The sequence below is a fragment of the Cydia strobilella genome, chromosome 8 (assembly GCF_947568885.1).
Source record: "Cydia strobilella chromosome 8, ilCydStro3.1, whole genome shotgun sequence".
Classification (NCBI taxonomy): Eukaryota; Metazoa; Arthropoda; class Insecta; order Lepidoptera; family Tortricidae; genus Cydia; species Cydia strobilella.
The window spans coordinates 16,706,293-16,725,855 of record NC_086048.1 but is presented as its reverse complement, the minus strand read 5'-3'; the positions used below and the strand labels follow the sequence as shown (position 1 = coordinate 16,725,855).

Here is a 19,563-nt window from a genome sequence, read left to right as displayed (position 1 = left end):
TTCCCCGGGACTCAAACTATCACTTTAACAAATTTCAACTAAATCGGTTCAGCGGTTTAAGCGTGAAGAGGTAACAGACAGACACACTTTCGCATTTATTATGGATATAGTATATAGTATGGATTACGTTTACTGAATTAAAATAGGTAGATCGAGGTGGGAGCATTGAAACTTAAACTTTAAATATTTATTTATTTATTTAATACTTTTTTATACTTTGCACATACAATGACATGAGGTATATCTAGGTAGGAAATTAGTTTACATGGCTCCAATTTATATAACAAACGAAATGGAGCAAAAACAAGTTTTGTATGAAAAACTTAAATTCGCTGTATATTTTTAACTATGGTATCTGAAGCTACATAAACTAATTACAGACATAGATATACCTTATCCAATTGTAAGAACAAAGTTTCAGAGCTATCTAGCTAGTCGTTTTAAAATGAGAGCGTAACTACGTTTGTATGGAGAACCGAGCTTGCCGAGGATCCTTAAGCAACACATACTCGTACATAACCGCAGTAGTATTTCTTCCAACATTAGTTTGCCAAGCTGATCCCATGAGCCGTGCCAAAAAGCCGGGACAACGAAAGGAGGATGATGATTTCAAGTTGAAGTCTGCAGTATTTTATCCTTGTCTAATTTCTGAAAAAAAAAAAACTTATTGAAGAATAAATACAACAACAAATCACAATACTTTTATTACTATTAAGACCGTTCAACCTAAGTTTGTACAGACAACATTACAGTACTGACTTCAACCTAAGTTGATGTAGTGCCAGACGAGAGATATCAGTGGAGTTATAAATAAATCAGAAAAGTACGAATTATAATTTCAACGAAGGAAATTGAACAATTCAAAGAACAATTATTTTAGTACCAACATAAGACATTTAACTTCTAGCCTTGATAGCTATTCGTTAAAGACTTAAATATTATTTAAATTGCCAACTTCATGTACCTGTATCACTCTCTGCTTGCAGCAATCCGGGCAAAGCCAATCTCCAAGTGGCGGGATTGTGATACCCACACACGAGAAATGGTACCATTGCAACGCGCATTGTGGCCCGTCGCACCCAATCATAGGCGACGCGATATTTTTCCCGCAGTAGCAGTACTCGGTCTCGCGCTCCGAGTAATACTGCGAGTCTTCTGACGACACTGACTCATTATCATCATCATCAATAGGCAGCACGTTGCATTGGTGATCGGCGTACACCCAACGCTTGAGACCGCAGCTACACCAAACGCTTTCCGTACCATGCCGCCAATACAGGTGCTCCAAAAGTTGCTTGTAGCCTTGGTAACATACTTGGCATTTAACGCATGGGTATATGGATGACAATAAAGTGCTTGCGTTTGTACTCATAGCGGATAACTGGGAGACTGGGACGGTGATGGGAAAACACTGAGTTTGTTTCAATATTTATTATCTATAGGTGCTTTGCACCTGATCACCCTTTTGCTTTTTTGATACACTGACACTACAAAGTGAAAAGTTTACTACGTATTGTTTGTATAAAGGGAAGTTCACGTTGCGTTCGTAGTATTTGGATTTTACTTTCGAGGAAAACACTAATTTCGTTTTCAAGATTTATTGGTTACTTTACTTTACTGGTCACTCATTTGTTCGCGTTCAATAGAATACTGATAACAATTTGAGCTTACGGTGGGAAGTCATGGGTATTTATAAGATAATTTTGACAACAAACTCATTTAAGTGGGGGTATTTTGTCTTTTAATCTCATTAGTTAATGCTTCGGGTTAGGGTACATATTTATTTATGAGCGCTTATTCATAAGCGTTAATGAGCTTTTATTAAATTACTAACAGATTTAACGTCATAATAATATGATTGTGTCCCTCATTGTGTCCTGTTTGTCTGACACACTGTGTGAGCGGCCCAGTTCGACTTGAGGTTCCTCTGAATTGCCTTCTGCATTTTACTACGGAGCGTTAGCGATTGACGTGTTGGCAACGGGGCCTGGCCGCGTAGCCAACATGCCAATCGCTTACGCTCCGTAGCGATCGAAACGCAACTGTCACTGTCGCACTAATATGGAAGAGTGATAGAGAGACACAACGCGTTTCGTTGTCGAAGCGATAGCGATTGTCACCTTGGCTAGGCCGGCTGGTTAGAAAACTGCGCAGTACGTTTCACCTATGCAGTTGGCAAAACTGCGCAGGCATACCCTAGTGTATTATGGCCAGGTTTAGTTACTTATTGAGCAAGTAGCGTAGTTGCTAACTACTACAGCTATGTAGGCTACTTATAGTTTCCTCACGGTAAGTCTACTTGACGTAAAAATGTAAGTTTGTAGATTTCGTAGAGGCGCTAACAGGTCCTTCGGGACAGTTTTCTCATTAAGGATCGTTGTTATTGGTTTGATAATATTAAGTAAGTACTGTTCAAGGTTATTATATCCCTCGGGTATAACATTCCAGCGCCATTAATTAATATAATTCAATTTAGTTTTACAGTACATGGAATTAAATTTAGTCAGAAAGTTTTTAACGATTCCGTCAAAATGGTGGTATTAGAGTAGGTACACTCTAAACATCATAATATGTTTCATTCCCAATCAAAAGGGTACTTATTGTCGGTTGTCAGTAAGGCGCTATTTCCATATAGCTTCAGTTTGAAACCAACCTTATTGATAAGCGACAATGTGGTACCTTTTGGTTGAAAATGTCACATATTATTGAAAGTTTCGGGTCGGGAAGAATTTTTGTACAAATTTTACACAACAGCTAAAATTCTCAAAACTTAATTCTGATTCAGTTGAGCTGATATAGGATCCCTAGTATAGGCTTGTACAATGTATAAATGATTGATGAATAAAGGTAAAAAAATAACATTTTGAATTAATAGAATCTTCTGGCAAGTGACGCGGCAATTCATTACGTGGGTGGAGTCAGACTCGCCCGCCGAGGGTTCCGTACAAATTGAACTATTTTAGTTTTGATTTTTTTACAAATTTACAGTTTTCATATTTTTCCCTGTATTTGTAGTATAAGACGTTAATTCTTTTCAAATTTCATAGTTCTAGGTTAACAGGACTCCTATCAATTTTGATTCCCTTGAGTGTGACGAAATATACGTTTTTGCGGCATAAACAGCCGTATCTTTTTTTACGTTAACTTAGAAGTTTAATTTTTTCACAGCTTTAAGGGACCGTAGACCTGAGTAAATGGTTTAAATTTCAACTCGATACCTCCACGCGTTCCCAATATAAAGGGTCTTGACAAACAGACAGACGGACTCCTATGACTATGACTATGTCTATTTTGTTAAGATTATTTTAAAAGTAACTTTAACCTAAGTGTATTTCTGCTAATAATAACCAGGGAATGTAATAGTGTTATGATGTAATAATATATAATGTAAATTAATTAATTATTACGAACTGTGTGTACCTATTTAAGTATGTGACTTATAAATATGTTATTTTAATCAATAAATAAATCTGAATCTGGAGTAATTTGGACAGACGGACGGACAACAAAGTGATTCTATAAAGGTTCCGTTTTTCCTACTCAGGTACGGAACCCTAAAAAATATGTAACACGAATGTGTGTATAAATATACCGATATCAAACCTCGAAGTGAATTAGCAGCATAAAAAGGTTATAAACAAAATATACGCAGGGGAGACCGAGGTAGGTTAACACAAATATAAGTTACACAGCGTCCATATCTCGCAAAGTATAGACGCTAGAAGTATGGCTCCCAAGAAAGAAATGCTTCATTTTCCATTCTAACCAACTTTAGGCCTCAGATGAGCAGTTGAGGTATTACAGCGCGCAGCGGTAAGAGATAAAAAATTGCTAAAAGTAAGTTTCTCGGCATTTTTTTCATGGCCATATCTTTATCAGTTTTGGCAAATTTCCGATATGTTTGAAATATTCTGGCAGTGCTTTTTATCATATATTTGGACTTATCAACGTTTTAAAGTAAAGTCCATGTTTTATAATCTAAAAGTGGAAAGAAGTGTAAACATCTGAAAAATACAACAGTATGTTGAAACTCCTTGTTGCAAAATTGACGAGGTAAGTACCTCGTAATTTTTTTGTTTGAGTTTGGCAAAGGCTGTTCATACCAGACTGTTAAAAACATATTTTTCAGTTTTATTTTAGTAATTTAGTTACCAATTGAAAGCTTATTGAAAAATACCTGTTTTTCATAATGCTTAAGTCAGTAACAACTAGTTTACTCAACATAAATATTGATGAAGTAGCATATTTTGTATTTCTATGTAAGTGAATTGTAATATTCTTTTGGATAAATAAATTCTTAAACCATAAACCATATTTTTCTATTTAAAATTTTAATCAGCTAAAATACGAAATTGAAAACTAAAATTCTAAATCGATCTGGCGGTTACCGGTGAAAATGTTTAACTGACACTCGTTTGCGATTTACTGTTTAAATTCATAAATTATAGATGTGTGTAAACTTACCTCAGTACCTGTTTCAAGTTACCTCGCTATTAGGAGAGTTGAAACAGATCGGAATGATGCAGAAAACAAATGTTTTTAAATAGTTCCAAGTACAATATGGTGTTACTGTTTTGGGTGGTAAATGGTTATAAAATTTGCTATCAGATGATACAGATTTCGTAAATCTAGCTTCTAATACAACAGAGTTCTGACCGAAAAAATAAAATTTGTGTCAAATGTCCTTGGTCTCCCCTATTGTTCTTGGGTTTAAGAAAACCCATTGCCATTTGGCGCCGCGCTCAGCACAGAATATTGTTTAATTTTACCAAAACCTGCAAAGTTAAAGCACCACTTAGTCTACTTTTTATCTCGCTCCGGAGGGAAAAGATAAAACCACGGGCTCGCGGCGGAAGTCGGAAAACGCTTACTTAATGAAACATATCCAGAGTACTTCATATTTTGTTTGGTCTGTTTCTTTAGGTATTATGCTCTAGTTTCCGAGTAAAGAGTATTTACAGAACCAACAAATGAATACGTGCAGATAATCCTTTTTGTCGTCATTGAAATCATTCAGAATCGTCTTACGTAAGTATCGCTGTTCAGGAAATATTACAAAAGTTTTGTGATAAACACACAAAACGGATTTCCATATTAACTAGTTACGTTTTACACTGAAATAAGGTACATTACACTTTACAGGGTACATACAATAACCAGAATTTATCGAATTTAAACTATCGTGAGACATATTAACTTAACCACTTAGCCATAACCAGAATTAATCTTTTTTGGCCTCTTTCTGTGACGATATAGTCTTAACGAATAAAGACAAGGTAAGTATAATCAATAAGAAATAAGGTAAGTTATTTAGAAATACCAGAATTACGGATTTTTAAGATTAAACACATGAATCGAAATATACATAGCAGATAAAGATTAAAACCGTTGGAATGGGACAATTTTTTTTAAATTAGGTAGTTACACTTTTAATTGAAATAATTAATTGAAATAATTATACTCGATTTAAGTAAATATGGAGCCACATAAACCCGGTAAACATAATTAATCAATAGCCAATTTGCTAACGAGGGCTTAATAGGCAAATGTCAATAAAATATCGCGTCGGGCAGCGTTGTTGAGGCTTATTCAGATTTATAAAAACCCTATGAATATCATAATTAGCGAATTTTCGCAAAAGATTGTGTGTATTACTGTTACTATTCACTACACAATGTAGGCACTAATTACTATGTTATTTTCTCAAATAATAATATATTTTTCGAGCATTTTGTAAGATATGTAGAATGTATGTATAAATTAAAACAATTGCGAATTGAGTTTGTAAAACTACTATGTATGCAATGATGTACATTTTTGTGAAAATTTTTGTCAACCCCCGCTTGCCTTCAATAAGTACGAGCAGGATGCATTGAGTTTAGTATTGGGATCACGTTTAAAAAATCTGTATGCGCCTGATTGTAACATAATCCCCCTTTTTCCGCGAACTTGATGGATAGTTAGGTTTTCTGTTAAATAATCCTTCACAGTGAAAGCCTCAATATAAAATGTCATAGAACTCAATCATGTAATTTCAAGGCAAAGTCAAATAAATCAGAAATACTGTAATTTTACGAATTATTCGCGTTGTCACTGTCGTTCTAATGGAGTTCCCACCACGCTCCATTCAGTTCATGTTTAGATCGTTAGTAACAGACCAATTCGAACGTGCACTTACTGACGTCAAACCGATATTAAAATGATATTGGAATCATATCAGTTAGTCGAATTGGCCTATAAGGTTAAGCTTAGCAGTGGCTTAGCAACATAACCTCATCATAATCAATTTTTATTCATAAAACCAGTCATGTCAACATTATAGATCAATTTATAATAATTTTCAATTTATACATACATTATTAAATATATTAATAACGGGTCACTCACGTGTTTTAAGTCGAAAACGCTCGACATGTTTCACTCCGTACCGAGAAGCGTCATCAGGAGGTTGCGTCGACGGTGACGGACCGGCGCAGACTGCGGGCCGCAGCCCTCCGCGCCCGATGACTCGGCGCGGGCGCCGGTGGCGGCAGGGGGGCGAGAAACTACCCTCGTTTATGGCATTATTGTCAAATGATGGGTTGCACACAACATTCACTATTAATATATTTAATATGTCTATGTCTCACGGAAGTTTTGTTATTAAAATTATACATACATTATTAAAAAATATATTATTGTATCGATATCTTAGTTAAATTATGTGAAATTTCGATGTGTAGAAATGTGTTTGCAAAATAAAGGAAATTAAGACCTTGTTTGTTGACGAATCTACGCTTTTTAAATATTTAACAATACCAATATTGTAAAACGCAGGCTTAATAATATTCCGGAAAACGGGCATCTTCCCTGTAGACAATATAATACGTTTCATCATACAGCTTTTAAAGCATTGAAGGTTTGAGCATAGCTATATGTCCACAGGTAAGACGCACAATTCTCACTTATACTAAAAAGTTTTTAACCCAATCCGCAGCGTGTCGACTTGTCCACCGAGTCCCAAAGTATAAAAACTAATAAAAAGGCAATGATTCGCGAACGTAAAACTATTATCTAACCTTCCAATCTCATAGGAAAACTATGCCTTCGGCGCGCCGTTAACGCAAACCTCCAGGATGGTACTTGAAAATAAAGATCCAGACTTTCCAAAACATATAGCGCGAATGACTAGAAAATACTTCAGTTAGTGTGAAACACATAATTTCTCACTAAACCAACGCGACGAGGAAAATACTACCTAACGTAAAAATATTACAAATGAAATCCTAATACTTAAACGCTCACTATTGCTCATTTAAAATAACCAATTCAAAATCATTTGTATCTACTTACTTTTACCACTCATTTAATTATACGTACCGGTCTACCGCGATTCAATTTAATTGTTTTTACCTTAAGACGTTTCAGCTGAGTTGCACTAGCTGAAATTAAATCCCGGTAGACCCGGCCGTTCGGCCGGCCGACCTATAATGTATAATGGAACTTTGTTATAAGTTTGCTGGTGTTTTGATAAATTAATCTAATATTAGTAGGAAAATAACTAAAATTAATTAGGAATGCATGTTAACAAAAATTTAACTAGACTTATCTATAAGTAAAACTAAATTAAAAATACATCTAGAACATTAGGCACCATTGGCATGGTGCCGAGAATGCTAGCAGCATTTTCCTGTTAGGTATTGGAATTTATGATTTACAATAATTCAAATTCGATTAAATAGGCCTAACAATTTTACCAGTCTTTACAACTTGTATCTGATGCTGTTAATAATTGCCTGCCTTGAATGGAGGCGCACTAGTTAAACGAAGAAAAGATGCTTCACAAAGACCCTGTAATGTTACGCCCTTGCTAAGCTAAATCTAGACTATTGTGGCGCTGAATACGTAAATTGATAGTCGTGTAGGAATAAAATCTTCTTACTTGAACCTTTACAAAAGAATCAGGCTATTGTAGTGGCAATGACGCTTGCACACACTACTTTGTTATTATACTATTGTTTTAAAAACCGAATAGGCTAGGAAGCTATCAAAATTAAATATTTCATGTAAAAAAACTTAAATATTTCTTGATAAAGGGAAGGTAAACAAACACAAACGTTGTAGTTAAACCCTAAAGCTCCGGGTCTTCTAGGTTTGATCATTGATTTTATTCAAAGCCTAGAACTAATAACGTGTGTCACCATTAGAATTCCTGAGTCAAATTGGGGACTTCACTCTAATTTGCCTAAGCCCTAATACTTTTTCTACAATGAGAAAAGGTCTGTGCCCACAACACGACAGACATGATGTAGGTATAGGTTGGTGATGACTTCATGAGGAAACGCTGACCGCCGACGCCCAAACGCGGACATCGAAACTGTCAAATCTGGATTGGACTAGTTACTTATACTTCGGGGGGCATATATTTTTCTTTTTTTAATTCAAAAGCAAACTAACGTATATAAATGTCTTTATATCTTACATAAATATCTTTACATATCTTTGATTAAAACAGAGAAATCCATGGAGCCCATGAAACCCCAGTTCTGTCGGTTCTGCAACGTAATAAGTTCTTGCTAATAATAGATAATCCCTAGTAACAGCTTATAATGTTATAATCCTACCCGATGGTCGTCTTTGTGCAATTTGAATGCATTTCCGTTGAATATTAATCTGGTAAGTCCAGCTTTACTGTGATAAGTTAAATCTGTAAATGTGGCACCAAAGTAAGTGTATTTTCTATTGAACTACGTTAACGTTGGTGAATAGGTTTGAGAGAGTTTAAAAAATTGGATTAAATAATTGATTAAAATAATAAGAGTGATGATACTCTCGTTACTTATTTCGATTAAATTTAGAGACAAACAATTTACGTTTAATGAAATCTCACCAAAACATAAATGGAATCAAAATCTTTATTTTCAGGCAACTATTGGCCCATAGATAAATAGGAAGCTTAAAACTAGAATACGTATTGTAAAATATATCTTAAAAACAAAAAAAAACACCCATTGGCTGCGATGCACTAAATATAAATGTAATTTTTTTGCTCATTAATGTTGTATAAAGTGTAATATTGATAGCTTAATATTATGCAAATACAAATACAAATTATTTATTTGCCAGAATACATGTAGATGGTGACATAATTAGAAGTACAACAGTGTACTCTACTCACAATTGAGCATGCAAAAATTATAAATTACCATGTCATGCAATCAAATTAAATAATTAAAATAACAATAATTAACATCACAATAAAATTAATTACAAATCATTAAGTCAATCAAGCTGGATAGCTGGCTGGTGGCATGAAGTCACTTATGGAGTAAAGACATTTATTTAATAGCCATTTAGTTAATGACACTTCGCTCGATACAATTAATTCCAAGATGGCCGCGATTCCTCGAGGTCCCCAAATGTCAAATGGTGTGGACATGAAAAAGGGGCCTTTAATTTATATGTATATAAAAATCAAAATGTGAAAATTCACTTTTCAGTTGTTTTTTTTTCTTTTGTCAAGACACTATTACCTAGCTGGATGCTAAATTTCAACTTTCTATGTTATACTTTTTAAAGTAGTCAAATTTTTTATGAGTGAGTTAGTCGGTCAATCAGTCCGTGGTAAAAAATGTGATTTTCAGACGTCAAAATGTCGTGACCGGTGCGAGGTTTTTATTGAAAAATTCAGGATTTAATAGCTAGAAGGTGGTCTTACAAGACTCGTAAAATTGCAATTGTGTAGGTCCAACAGATAAAAAGTTATTGGGCTGTCAAAAGTGGTCCGAAATGGTTCGTGTAATGTGTAATATAACTTATATAACCCACGGGTAGTGTATCGCCTTTGTAGGGTTCCGTACCCAAAGGGTAAAAACGGGACCCTGTTACTAAGACTCCTCTGTCCGTCTGTCTGTCACCAGGCTCCCTCGGAACCCTCGGTGGGCGAGTCCGACTCGCACTTGTCCGGTTATACACGTTTTAAGGCGCAACACGGCAGACACACATGCGAATGCTAAGAGCGTCGGCGAATTACAAAAATCTGTCAAAACGAGTTGCTGCCGCCCAGCATCAATATATGTGACGGTTTTATACGAAATAATAATATGTCAATAATGGTCTACATAGATTTCTGCCGTGATAAAAACATATGCATTATGCAGTAATCGCAGTAGAAATGTCATGCAATTGTTTATCTTGTTCTCTTTGAATAAGTTCTTTATTTAAACGATGTTTTTCATGCAAGTACTGCACATGCGATAAGCAGGGCAGATTTCTGTTCAGTCTATCATTAACGCGTTGCACTTTCATCATTTAGGCAGGTACGCTAGAGCCAGCAGCAGACGCTTCTATCGGATGCGTATTTTGAGCTGATTTCAATAGCATACTGGTATGAACTTATACAACAGGGGCCCTATTCGAGATGCACAACTGTCAGTTTCGGCTTCAACATCAGTTCAACAGTGGAATGAATCATTTGTTCATCAACTGTGGAAAGTATCATTTGGTTGTACACCAAAACCCATTCATTGAAAAAATTATGCAACAAAAATCAACTTTGTTTTCTTACTACTATACGGTTTAAAATGGCTCTGAACTCTGCGTGGTTCGGTTTGGTTTCGTTGTCACCTAACTGTGGATTGCTAATGTCAAATTTACCTATTTGACAACACACGATTTCTTCCATTCAACTGAAGTTCAACACGAAACGTCACTTAACGCATGTCGAATACCGCTCCAGATATTAACGTCAGAAATACATTCGAAAATACGCATTTATTGTGCACATATCGTGCATGTGCTTATGTTAAGCTGAACGTGTATCATTTTAGTCTTAGTATTATTAAATGATCAAATAAAGCTTTGTTACTCTCTTGCCCGTAAACTATAATAGGTATGCAAATAATCCTGACGATCCAAAGGGCAGTTCCGGCATGACGCTTACCTTACAGGACAACAAACAAAGTCACTTTGGCCTGTTCCTATTTTGAATGCTGACAGTCACCTATTTAAAATAGATAAATTAACACAAACAACGCAGATAAAACAAAACCAAAAAGAGACAGAGGTACAATTATTTTCTTATTGCAAAAGTTAATGAAGGAAATTGGAGTCTTTCTTTGCAATTTGTTCGTCCTGTTTCAATTACACGAAGCGAAATAAAGTATTTAAGTGAAAAATATGAGAAATATCCGAACTCCGATTATTATTGTTTTGGTTTCTTTTTACGAATTAGACATAATTAAGTGTAAAAGTTAAGATCCATTTTGGTAATTCCGCTGTTATTTCCCTTTTAATTTGGAGGATTACTGGTATGGATTTAGCTAATTCAGGAGCCGCTTTGTCGTAACAACTAATTAAAAGAGGGAGAGACGGCGAGATACAACTCAAAATACTAATCAGTCTATTAACTTTTGTTGTTTTCACATAAAACTTATTCTTTTACAAACCACTTCTGTCCAGTGCGCTCTTTATATCGACACCGCGTAACTCAAGGCGGTGCCAAGAAATAAAGATTGGCAGCAAACGCCAGTTCACACATTTCTGAAATATCTAATCTGCCATCTCTGCAGTGAAGGAAAGTTCTTTAAGCTGGGGTACTTTATTGTTGACTTGGATTATGCGCTTCATAAGAAAGCAGTAAAAGCCAGCACATAAAACGTAGGTATTTATTTATTTTATTCGTGGAGTCACATTAAGGCGATGTGATGGCCGACAGATATTACGTCCATGAAAATAGGAACAAAAATTCGGTCAAATTTCAGATTGCTTTTTTGTTGATTAAATGATTGGATTCGGTTGCGGTAGTTGTCATTGAAGCTCCTTATTATGAAGCAAAACATGTCGAAGTTATCTTCGACTTAAAATACCTACGTGAGTGACCCGTTATCGTTACCCTAGTTCACAATCGTACTAGTTACGGAGAAAAATTTGTTGTAATTAGTACCATAGTGCACAGACATAAAGTTGTTATTACAACCAAATTTTCCCCGTAATTAGTACGACTGTGCTAGGGTATGGTTATAATGTAGGTATATAATTTGTCTGTGTCTCACGGAAGTTTTATGACATCTAGTTGCTTTATCTAGGCAACCCAATTTAGCTAAAAGAGAAAAAAAAACTAAACAACATCTTTGAACCACTCGACTATCCTGATTAATCTCCTTAAGGCCATTAAGCAACTTAATATTGCCTATACAATTATCTCCGTTTAATATGATTCCTTCTGACAAAACAAAACCATTATCTGGATTGTGATAATAAACCAACCGACAACAAATAAGAACAATAATCTCGCCGTAACGCTTCGGTAACGATATCGATAGGGCTATGACACATTCTATGGGACTGTAAAAACTGTGCGCAAACGGCCCGCCTGACATGCCTCGACATTTGCCTGCACGAACGCGAATATATATGCGTTTGACCTCATTCAATATCCTTTTTCCGAGCGAACAGTTTTATCGTCTTTGTTATTTCCACCCAATGAACACTAACCCCTTGAAAGGAATGATTGTGACGTGCACACAAAAACTATTTACTTCTTAAGCTAGTAAATTCTTTAGAAAGTAACGTCCACATTCAGTCTAATTTGCTTATAGGAGAATCACCAATTTTATTAGTAATGAAACAATAACTTTTTTATATAATAATGTTGTGTTTTTCTGTGTACGCTCAAACCAACTTAGTGGTTAATGCTGGCGCGAGATTTGTACTACTACTAAACTGCCAGAATTTTCATAGATATTCTCATAATTAATTTATGAGCGACGCATTATGTACATAAGTAGGTAGAATGTTACGCGGGAAGCTACATTGTCTATCTTCCTACTTGAAAATCTCATGTCTGACGGAAATATTAAATTAATAAAGAAGTTTTCAAGCTGGTCGATTTCTATTTTGTTTACATTGGAGTTTAAGCTATCACACATCTTGTCTTGGCATACCTACATTACATCAACCGAGATGGTTGCTGGAAAATTACGTAAGGAATATGTAAGGAACATTTACTGCTCTCTTGTCTTGCACTTGAGGAATAAGCAGCGAGAGCGAGCATTCGCTGCCTGTGGTGTGGTGCTAGTAGTTATCTTGGAATATTTATGGCATAAGTCAAAACAATGTTTGTTTTACTTAATTAAATAAGGTATGTTTATAGATTTAAACATATATGTACCTACCTACTTAATTCACATAGGTCAGTAAAAAATAGCTAAAAACATTAATCATCAAAAAATTGGATTCATTCACACGCATATTACGTGACATTACAACAGACTTAAATATTTATTTTGTTCGCTATGCTACGTCTTGCTAGATCAGCAAACAAAGCACGTGCCAATAAATAACTGTAGTCAACGAACAATATTTTGGCAGCTACATTCCAAAAATTTCAACTTTTTCTCCTTGGAAGTGCTTTAAACATGAAAATGGCATATTTAACGTTCAGCGGGATTTAATATGTCATAAAATGTTATTTATACGACGTTTACCCTACGCGCTTCCGCGGCGGAGCGGCAGATTGCATTGGCATTCGATATTTTAAAACCGTTTGCTAACATTATTGACGCCATTAAATCTGAGGTTTCACAGACTGTTCAGCTGTACAGATTTAATCGCGGTATAAAGTAAAATATGTTCAGCAAATGTACTTTGGAAGATACTGCTGAAAAAAAAAACTGCTAACGCTGTGATCAATATTTTTGCATAATTACAATAAAGATGTAATAGAACAATTTTTGATCAGCACATCCTACCTGAATAGGCATATAAATAATAAGTATTACCTATAGCTATGACTAGATTAAGGGTTAAATACGTGGGCAGTTATGCTTATTATAATCTAGTCTTTGTCCGCAACTTTGGCGGCATATAAGTCGATAAACTGTCCCTCTAACCCTTTGTCCTTATTACTCTCCTACTAAATTTCAACCCACAATAGACCCTATAGGGGATACATTTTAGGATAAGTGTCCTACGTCTTATTTCAAGTCCCAAGCCAAATTTGTTCTACCTTTTTGAAAAATGTAGATAGGTACCTACGATATTTCTGGTTAATATTTCGCATTTGCCCAAAACGTATGTTATAGAAATATACGTAGATTAGAAGAAATATTCTGTAATAAAAGTTTGTAATAATGTATCCTCTATTACATACGTCGCAGATGAAATCTTTCCTGCCGGATCGAATGCGGTATGAATACGGAATAACCAACCCATCCGAAAGCAGTCAAGCAACGAATTTCCATGAAGGAAATCCAAAGTGGAACGAAGTGATGGCAATGAATTGTGTACTCTTCAAGTTCCAAACAACTCGGCGAAGAATTCTCGGTGCCTCAGTAAGTACATACAAAGTGAGCAGCCGGCTACAAAATAACTCAAACATAACAAATGCACTCAAGCTTTTACCGCGCGCCGTTTGACGTGGCTTCTATTTGTAAACAGGGGTTGAATAACGAACGAAAACGAACTTAGGTAATTCGATGTACATAAAAATGGTTACCGAATGACTGCCAGCTGGAAATGTGCCTAGAAACACAGTGGCGCAGCAGGATGGCTTTTTCGTAGTGCGCTTATTTTCAGATAATCTAGCTACGCACGTACTGCTGCGAACCTTGACAAAGAGCTTTGCGATAAGACACTTGAATGGCTGTACTGGATACTGAAACAGCACTTAATAGCACTGTCATATTTTATCCTAAAAAGTGCCCCAACATTTGTTTAGTTCTCAGGCAAAGTATAACAGTTGGTCGATAGGAAGTGCTATGTTATAACTATATTATTCAGAAGTATATTAGGTCATCCAATAATTACCTATAACCTTTTGATTGTCTTGTAATTCAGTTATTTATATTAGGTAGGCATACTTCTTACGAATTATGTTGTGATTATGTGGTGCTATGCCGTCTTTAATGTAACATACGAGCACAAATATTTGTAATTTGACATTTAGACTGGATAAATCTCTGACATAGTATCTAATTTTTTTTTGATTCCATATGTGTATTGTTTTTTTGTAATTTTTGGTTAATTTTATCGCTTGTAAAAATTGACATGTAAAAGTGCCCCTGTGGCCTATTTGCTGAATAAATGTTTGATGTTTGATGTCAACATCAATCACCTACATACATAATGTCAAACATACACACTCACGTCACATGCACAAGAAAATGCCTTTAAAAAAAAAACTCCTTCATAAATGAAACGATCTGACTTTAAAGTTTGTATTCGGAGTAACGGCTCCGACTATATAAGAAAAACTATATAAAAACGTAATTACATAAGTAATTACAATTTAACTGCTGTCAAAGATAGATATAACTCCGTAATAGATGGATACAGTCTAAGGAAAAAACGTGCCTCGAAAATCACAAAAATTTGATTCTCGATCAGAGGGCGCCACTAGTTTTGGCCTACACTCGTATAGAGGGCGTTGACGGTTTCGTTTGTTATTTATAATTTTAACGCATATCAGTGAAAGAACATGGGTCAAAATCATAAAAATAATTAATGCAAATAAAAAAAAACATTTATCCATATTTAAATACATTTTATCGTATTTTTATAAATATTTATTTTTAGTTTTAAAGTGTGTCGACAGATGGCAGTGAATTTACTGGGGTTACAAAATTTACTATGACAGTACCGCTCTAGTATAAGTTACTCTATGCTGCTGTACATAGATCTACTGTAACGGATCACAGAATAGTTGTCACAAGACTAAATGTGTCAAATCAGTATCTTCCTAACCCTACAGTCTTAGGCGTTGATATCAGTGTTGATATACGTTGACACGTCCAAATTGGGGAATTCTGAAGACGAATAAGGTACTTAACTTACAATAAATAATCAAATAGGTACAATATAAATCCTGGCTCGTACCAATGAGTTTTTCGGAACTTATGTACGAAATATCATTTGATATTCACGACTAGCTTTTCGGTGAAGGAAAACATCGTGAGGAAACCTGCGTAGAAATTCAAAGGTGTATGTGAAGTCCCCAATCCGCATTGGGCTAGCGTGGGGACTATAGCCTAAGCCCTCTCGCGCATGAGAGGAGGCCTGTGCCCAGCAGTGGGACGTATATAGGCTGAATTATTATATTATATTATTGTAATAATTCAAAAGTATTTTATTACAAACTTATTAACATTGGGAATTAAAATTCAACCAATTAACCTTAGTTTTATTTAGAATTTGCCTGAAAGAATTAATTATCCGATATAGTTTGATTTATGTTCCCGCTGACATGTAATTATAAGCGTCATTTTGCAGCATTACGTAACATCACACGAGGATACGTCGATTAGGCTCGTATTTGCTATCGAGAATCTGATCACGTCTGTGCTATCGCAGCTCATTCGATTCTCATTTATTACGACATAATATGCTTTGTATACGTGTACATTTTTATTTATATCTTCGAAGTTCATGGGAGAATGTTTGAAAGAATCTTGGAAAAAAGTTTGAGAAATAATAATATCAGTTCTAATCACCTATTAAAAATAAAGACCATCTGCCATTAAGCGTAGTTTTATTTTCCACATTGCTATTTGTGTATTCTCCACATTATTACTGTCAAGTAGTCCTAGAACTTCTTTTTTATAAAATTTACACGCACTTATTGCAAATTTCAGGAACTAATCAGTGTTATAATTTAAAGTGCGTAATCTAAAAATTACTGCAGTGAAACCGGCGCATGTTATGAAGATTGTAACAATGTTACCATACGTAGCTACATCTTTCAAATGTCAATATAACTACATACCTATTTACAAGATCATATTTAGGTGACCTTCACGATAAACTCATAGTTTCTAGTATGCAAGTGCGAAAGTATCGCATGCCACGACAAGAGATAAAACGCGACCATGCTACCGCCGCTGTTTTATGTAAAGCGTTTGTAATATGAAACAAGGAAGTTGCTGACTTTAGGGGTGGCTAATGATAAAGTGTCCGTAGTTATAATATCCAACAAGTATCTGGGGAATGCAGGTTTCACAAGAAAATAAAATTACGCAGTTACATTTCATGAATCAATAAAAGTTTTTTCAAACATGGAACAGAGCACAAGGGACGTTCGCAGTAGTAAAATATAATATAAAATTTGATATCAGTCATTCTTTGCGTCGCTCTCATTCTCATGCTACACGGCGCGTTATTGATATCAAATTAGTATCATATCATACGTTTCTGAACATACCTACCTCACGGAAAGTGATCTCACGGCGCCATCATGCAAATATGATGCGGCGCACGCACCTATAAAAACGGTCATTACGACGTCATCACCGTAACACATGACTGGGATATGCACGTGCCTATATAATGTAATAGATACTTTCATCCCCTGAGAGCCCTCAAATCTCTTTTTCATACATCGTAAACGGGGAAATACCTAATAGCATTAACCTTTAGAAATACCACTTAAGTATCCAAATACGAATCAAAAATACTTTAAGATGCTCTCGTCGTAACGATTTTACGATGCTGCAATTTTTACCATTATAAACCAGCGTCTATAATATATCAGTGTCTATATGATAAATATTTTACTGCAAATTGCTTCTATGCTTTATGAAATAAAGATCACTTTTACGATGGGAAAGCCACATCTTGCTTATTGATACACAGAAACTGATTTCCTGGCAAAGCGGTACATAGTCGGACGCGCTGAAGTGTCGTGATTGCCAAATCAAACATCTATTCAGCAACGATTCGCTAGCACTCACACTATATAATCTATCTTAGGATGATGTTCTGTTCCCATACAAGTTTGACCCAACACACGCTAAACATGAGTGGTATATGTATTGTTAGGCTCCAAACATGAAATGAAAGTCCCGACAGTTATTAGACATTCACGGACACTTCACATAACATTATAAAAGCGGAATTTCTCTACGATTTTGAGGTTAGGAATTCTGCCTTGTATTAACTAATGGGTATGATCGTATGGGCCATGTTAAATATTATTATGCCTTATTACAAGGAAATAAGGTGCCGTAAATAGTGTAAACATATCGATGATATTGGGCATTTATGCAACTGAAGATAAAATGAAATGAAAGGTCGCGACTGTCAGTTTGTTTCAATTTCCAATAGGAAAACCAGAAAAAGGGATGGACTTTATTTCTTTAGGTTGGTTCATTTTAAGCATTCGAGAATTTATAAATATTCGACGTTATATAATGGTTTTAAATAAATCATTTTGTTAGTCCAAATTAAAGGCTGTCAAGGAACAAAAATCGAATGAGTTGTTAAATATTAGGGTCAATACATTGTTTTAATTACGTATTATCGTATATTTAATACGACTTCCATAAATTATTAAGACATAACATGCGAACCGGAATAGAATAGTTGCTCTGCTATAGCATCAAATGTGAAAACTAATCACTTAAGTTAACATATTTACTTCGATTCCAGAGAGAGAAGGAATACAGTAACAATCACAGGATTGTTATGATAAACATGATTTCCAGTTAAGCTTAGAATTAAATTGATCCAGTGTTTACTTAGTTTTGTATCAATCAATGTATGTATGATTGTTAATGTATGAAAATAAAATATATGTATTTCCAACAGCTAACATACACTACAAATATTTTCATCTTAATTGTATTTCCATTAAACAATATTTTAATTTATTCAAGCCGGAACAGGCAACACTGTTCACAGGTACGTTTTCTGATATAGCAAGCTTTTATTTTGCCTGCGTCATCGGTATGGAAAAGATGAAAATCCGGGAAAAGCCTTCAGGGGCGCATGAATTAGCATATTTATTAGTATCAACCGCGCAGTCCGCTGCGCGACGGATTTGTTATCAATACCGATTCGCGCAGCATCACAATAACATTTATAATCTCAAGCAATTATTGATAACATCTTAAGCGTAATTCTGGGGATGGTATTTGCTCTGATTGTTTAAGAGACTACGATAAACAGAACATCTTTCAGCGGTGTATTAAGTAATAAATATATGTCTAAATATATAAAAACTCATTAGACAATCCCCGTACCTATACAAACAAGAGCCTTGTCGTGCACGACTATATGTACTATCATTTGTAATCTTGTCAGTGCCCAGAGCTAGGTGTCCAAGAAAGCAGCCAGTTTAAAGACATCCCATTTAAGTTCTTATTTTTCCGCTCTAGATAGCATTCATCTTATATCTTTGATGAGTTTTATGTTCCGGTTATATATTTAAAAATGCTCACATAAGAGATGCGGTAACTTGTGCGGCTTTGAATCCGGTGGTTGCGGTTTCGAACTCTGCGTAACCAATACGTTTTTTGGAACTTACGTATGAAATCTCATTTGAAATTTAGCAGTTACCATTTGTTTCTCCGCCTTTCCATGATGCTCCTAAAGGAGCAATGAGTGTATCACATAATTTACCTAAGAATGAAAGATTGCAAAACTTTATATTGGATTAAAAATCTTACGCTAGAGTTGTTAGAACGTGCAACTAGCTAAACTCGTGCAGATAATGTATCGGGGTAGCCTCAGCAAAGCAACCAAGATGGCGGGTGCGTTTGTTCAGTGAGCTATTAACGCACCGCACGCCACTTCACCTCACAGCTCACA

General features: G+C 35.3%; 1 protein-coding gene across 1 annotated transcript; it reads right to left on the bottom strand.

Moving 5' to 3' along the window:
- Positions 1–250: 250 nt before the first annotated feature.
- Positions 251–1,372, bottom strand: LOC134743361 (uncharacterized). The gene is made up of 2 exons (XM_063676753.1): positions 965–1,372; positions 251–648 (listed from the first exon to the last, which is right to left on the bottom strand). Exons 1-2 carry the CDS (start codon positions 1,370–1,372, stop codon positions 610–612), a joined length of 447 nt encoding a protein of 148 aa, XP_063532823.1. The 3' UTR covers positions 251–609.
- Between the last annotated feature and the right edge of the window lie 18,191 nt (positions 1,373–19,563).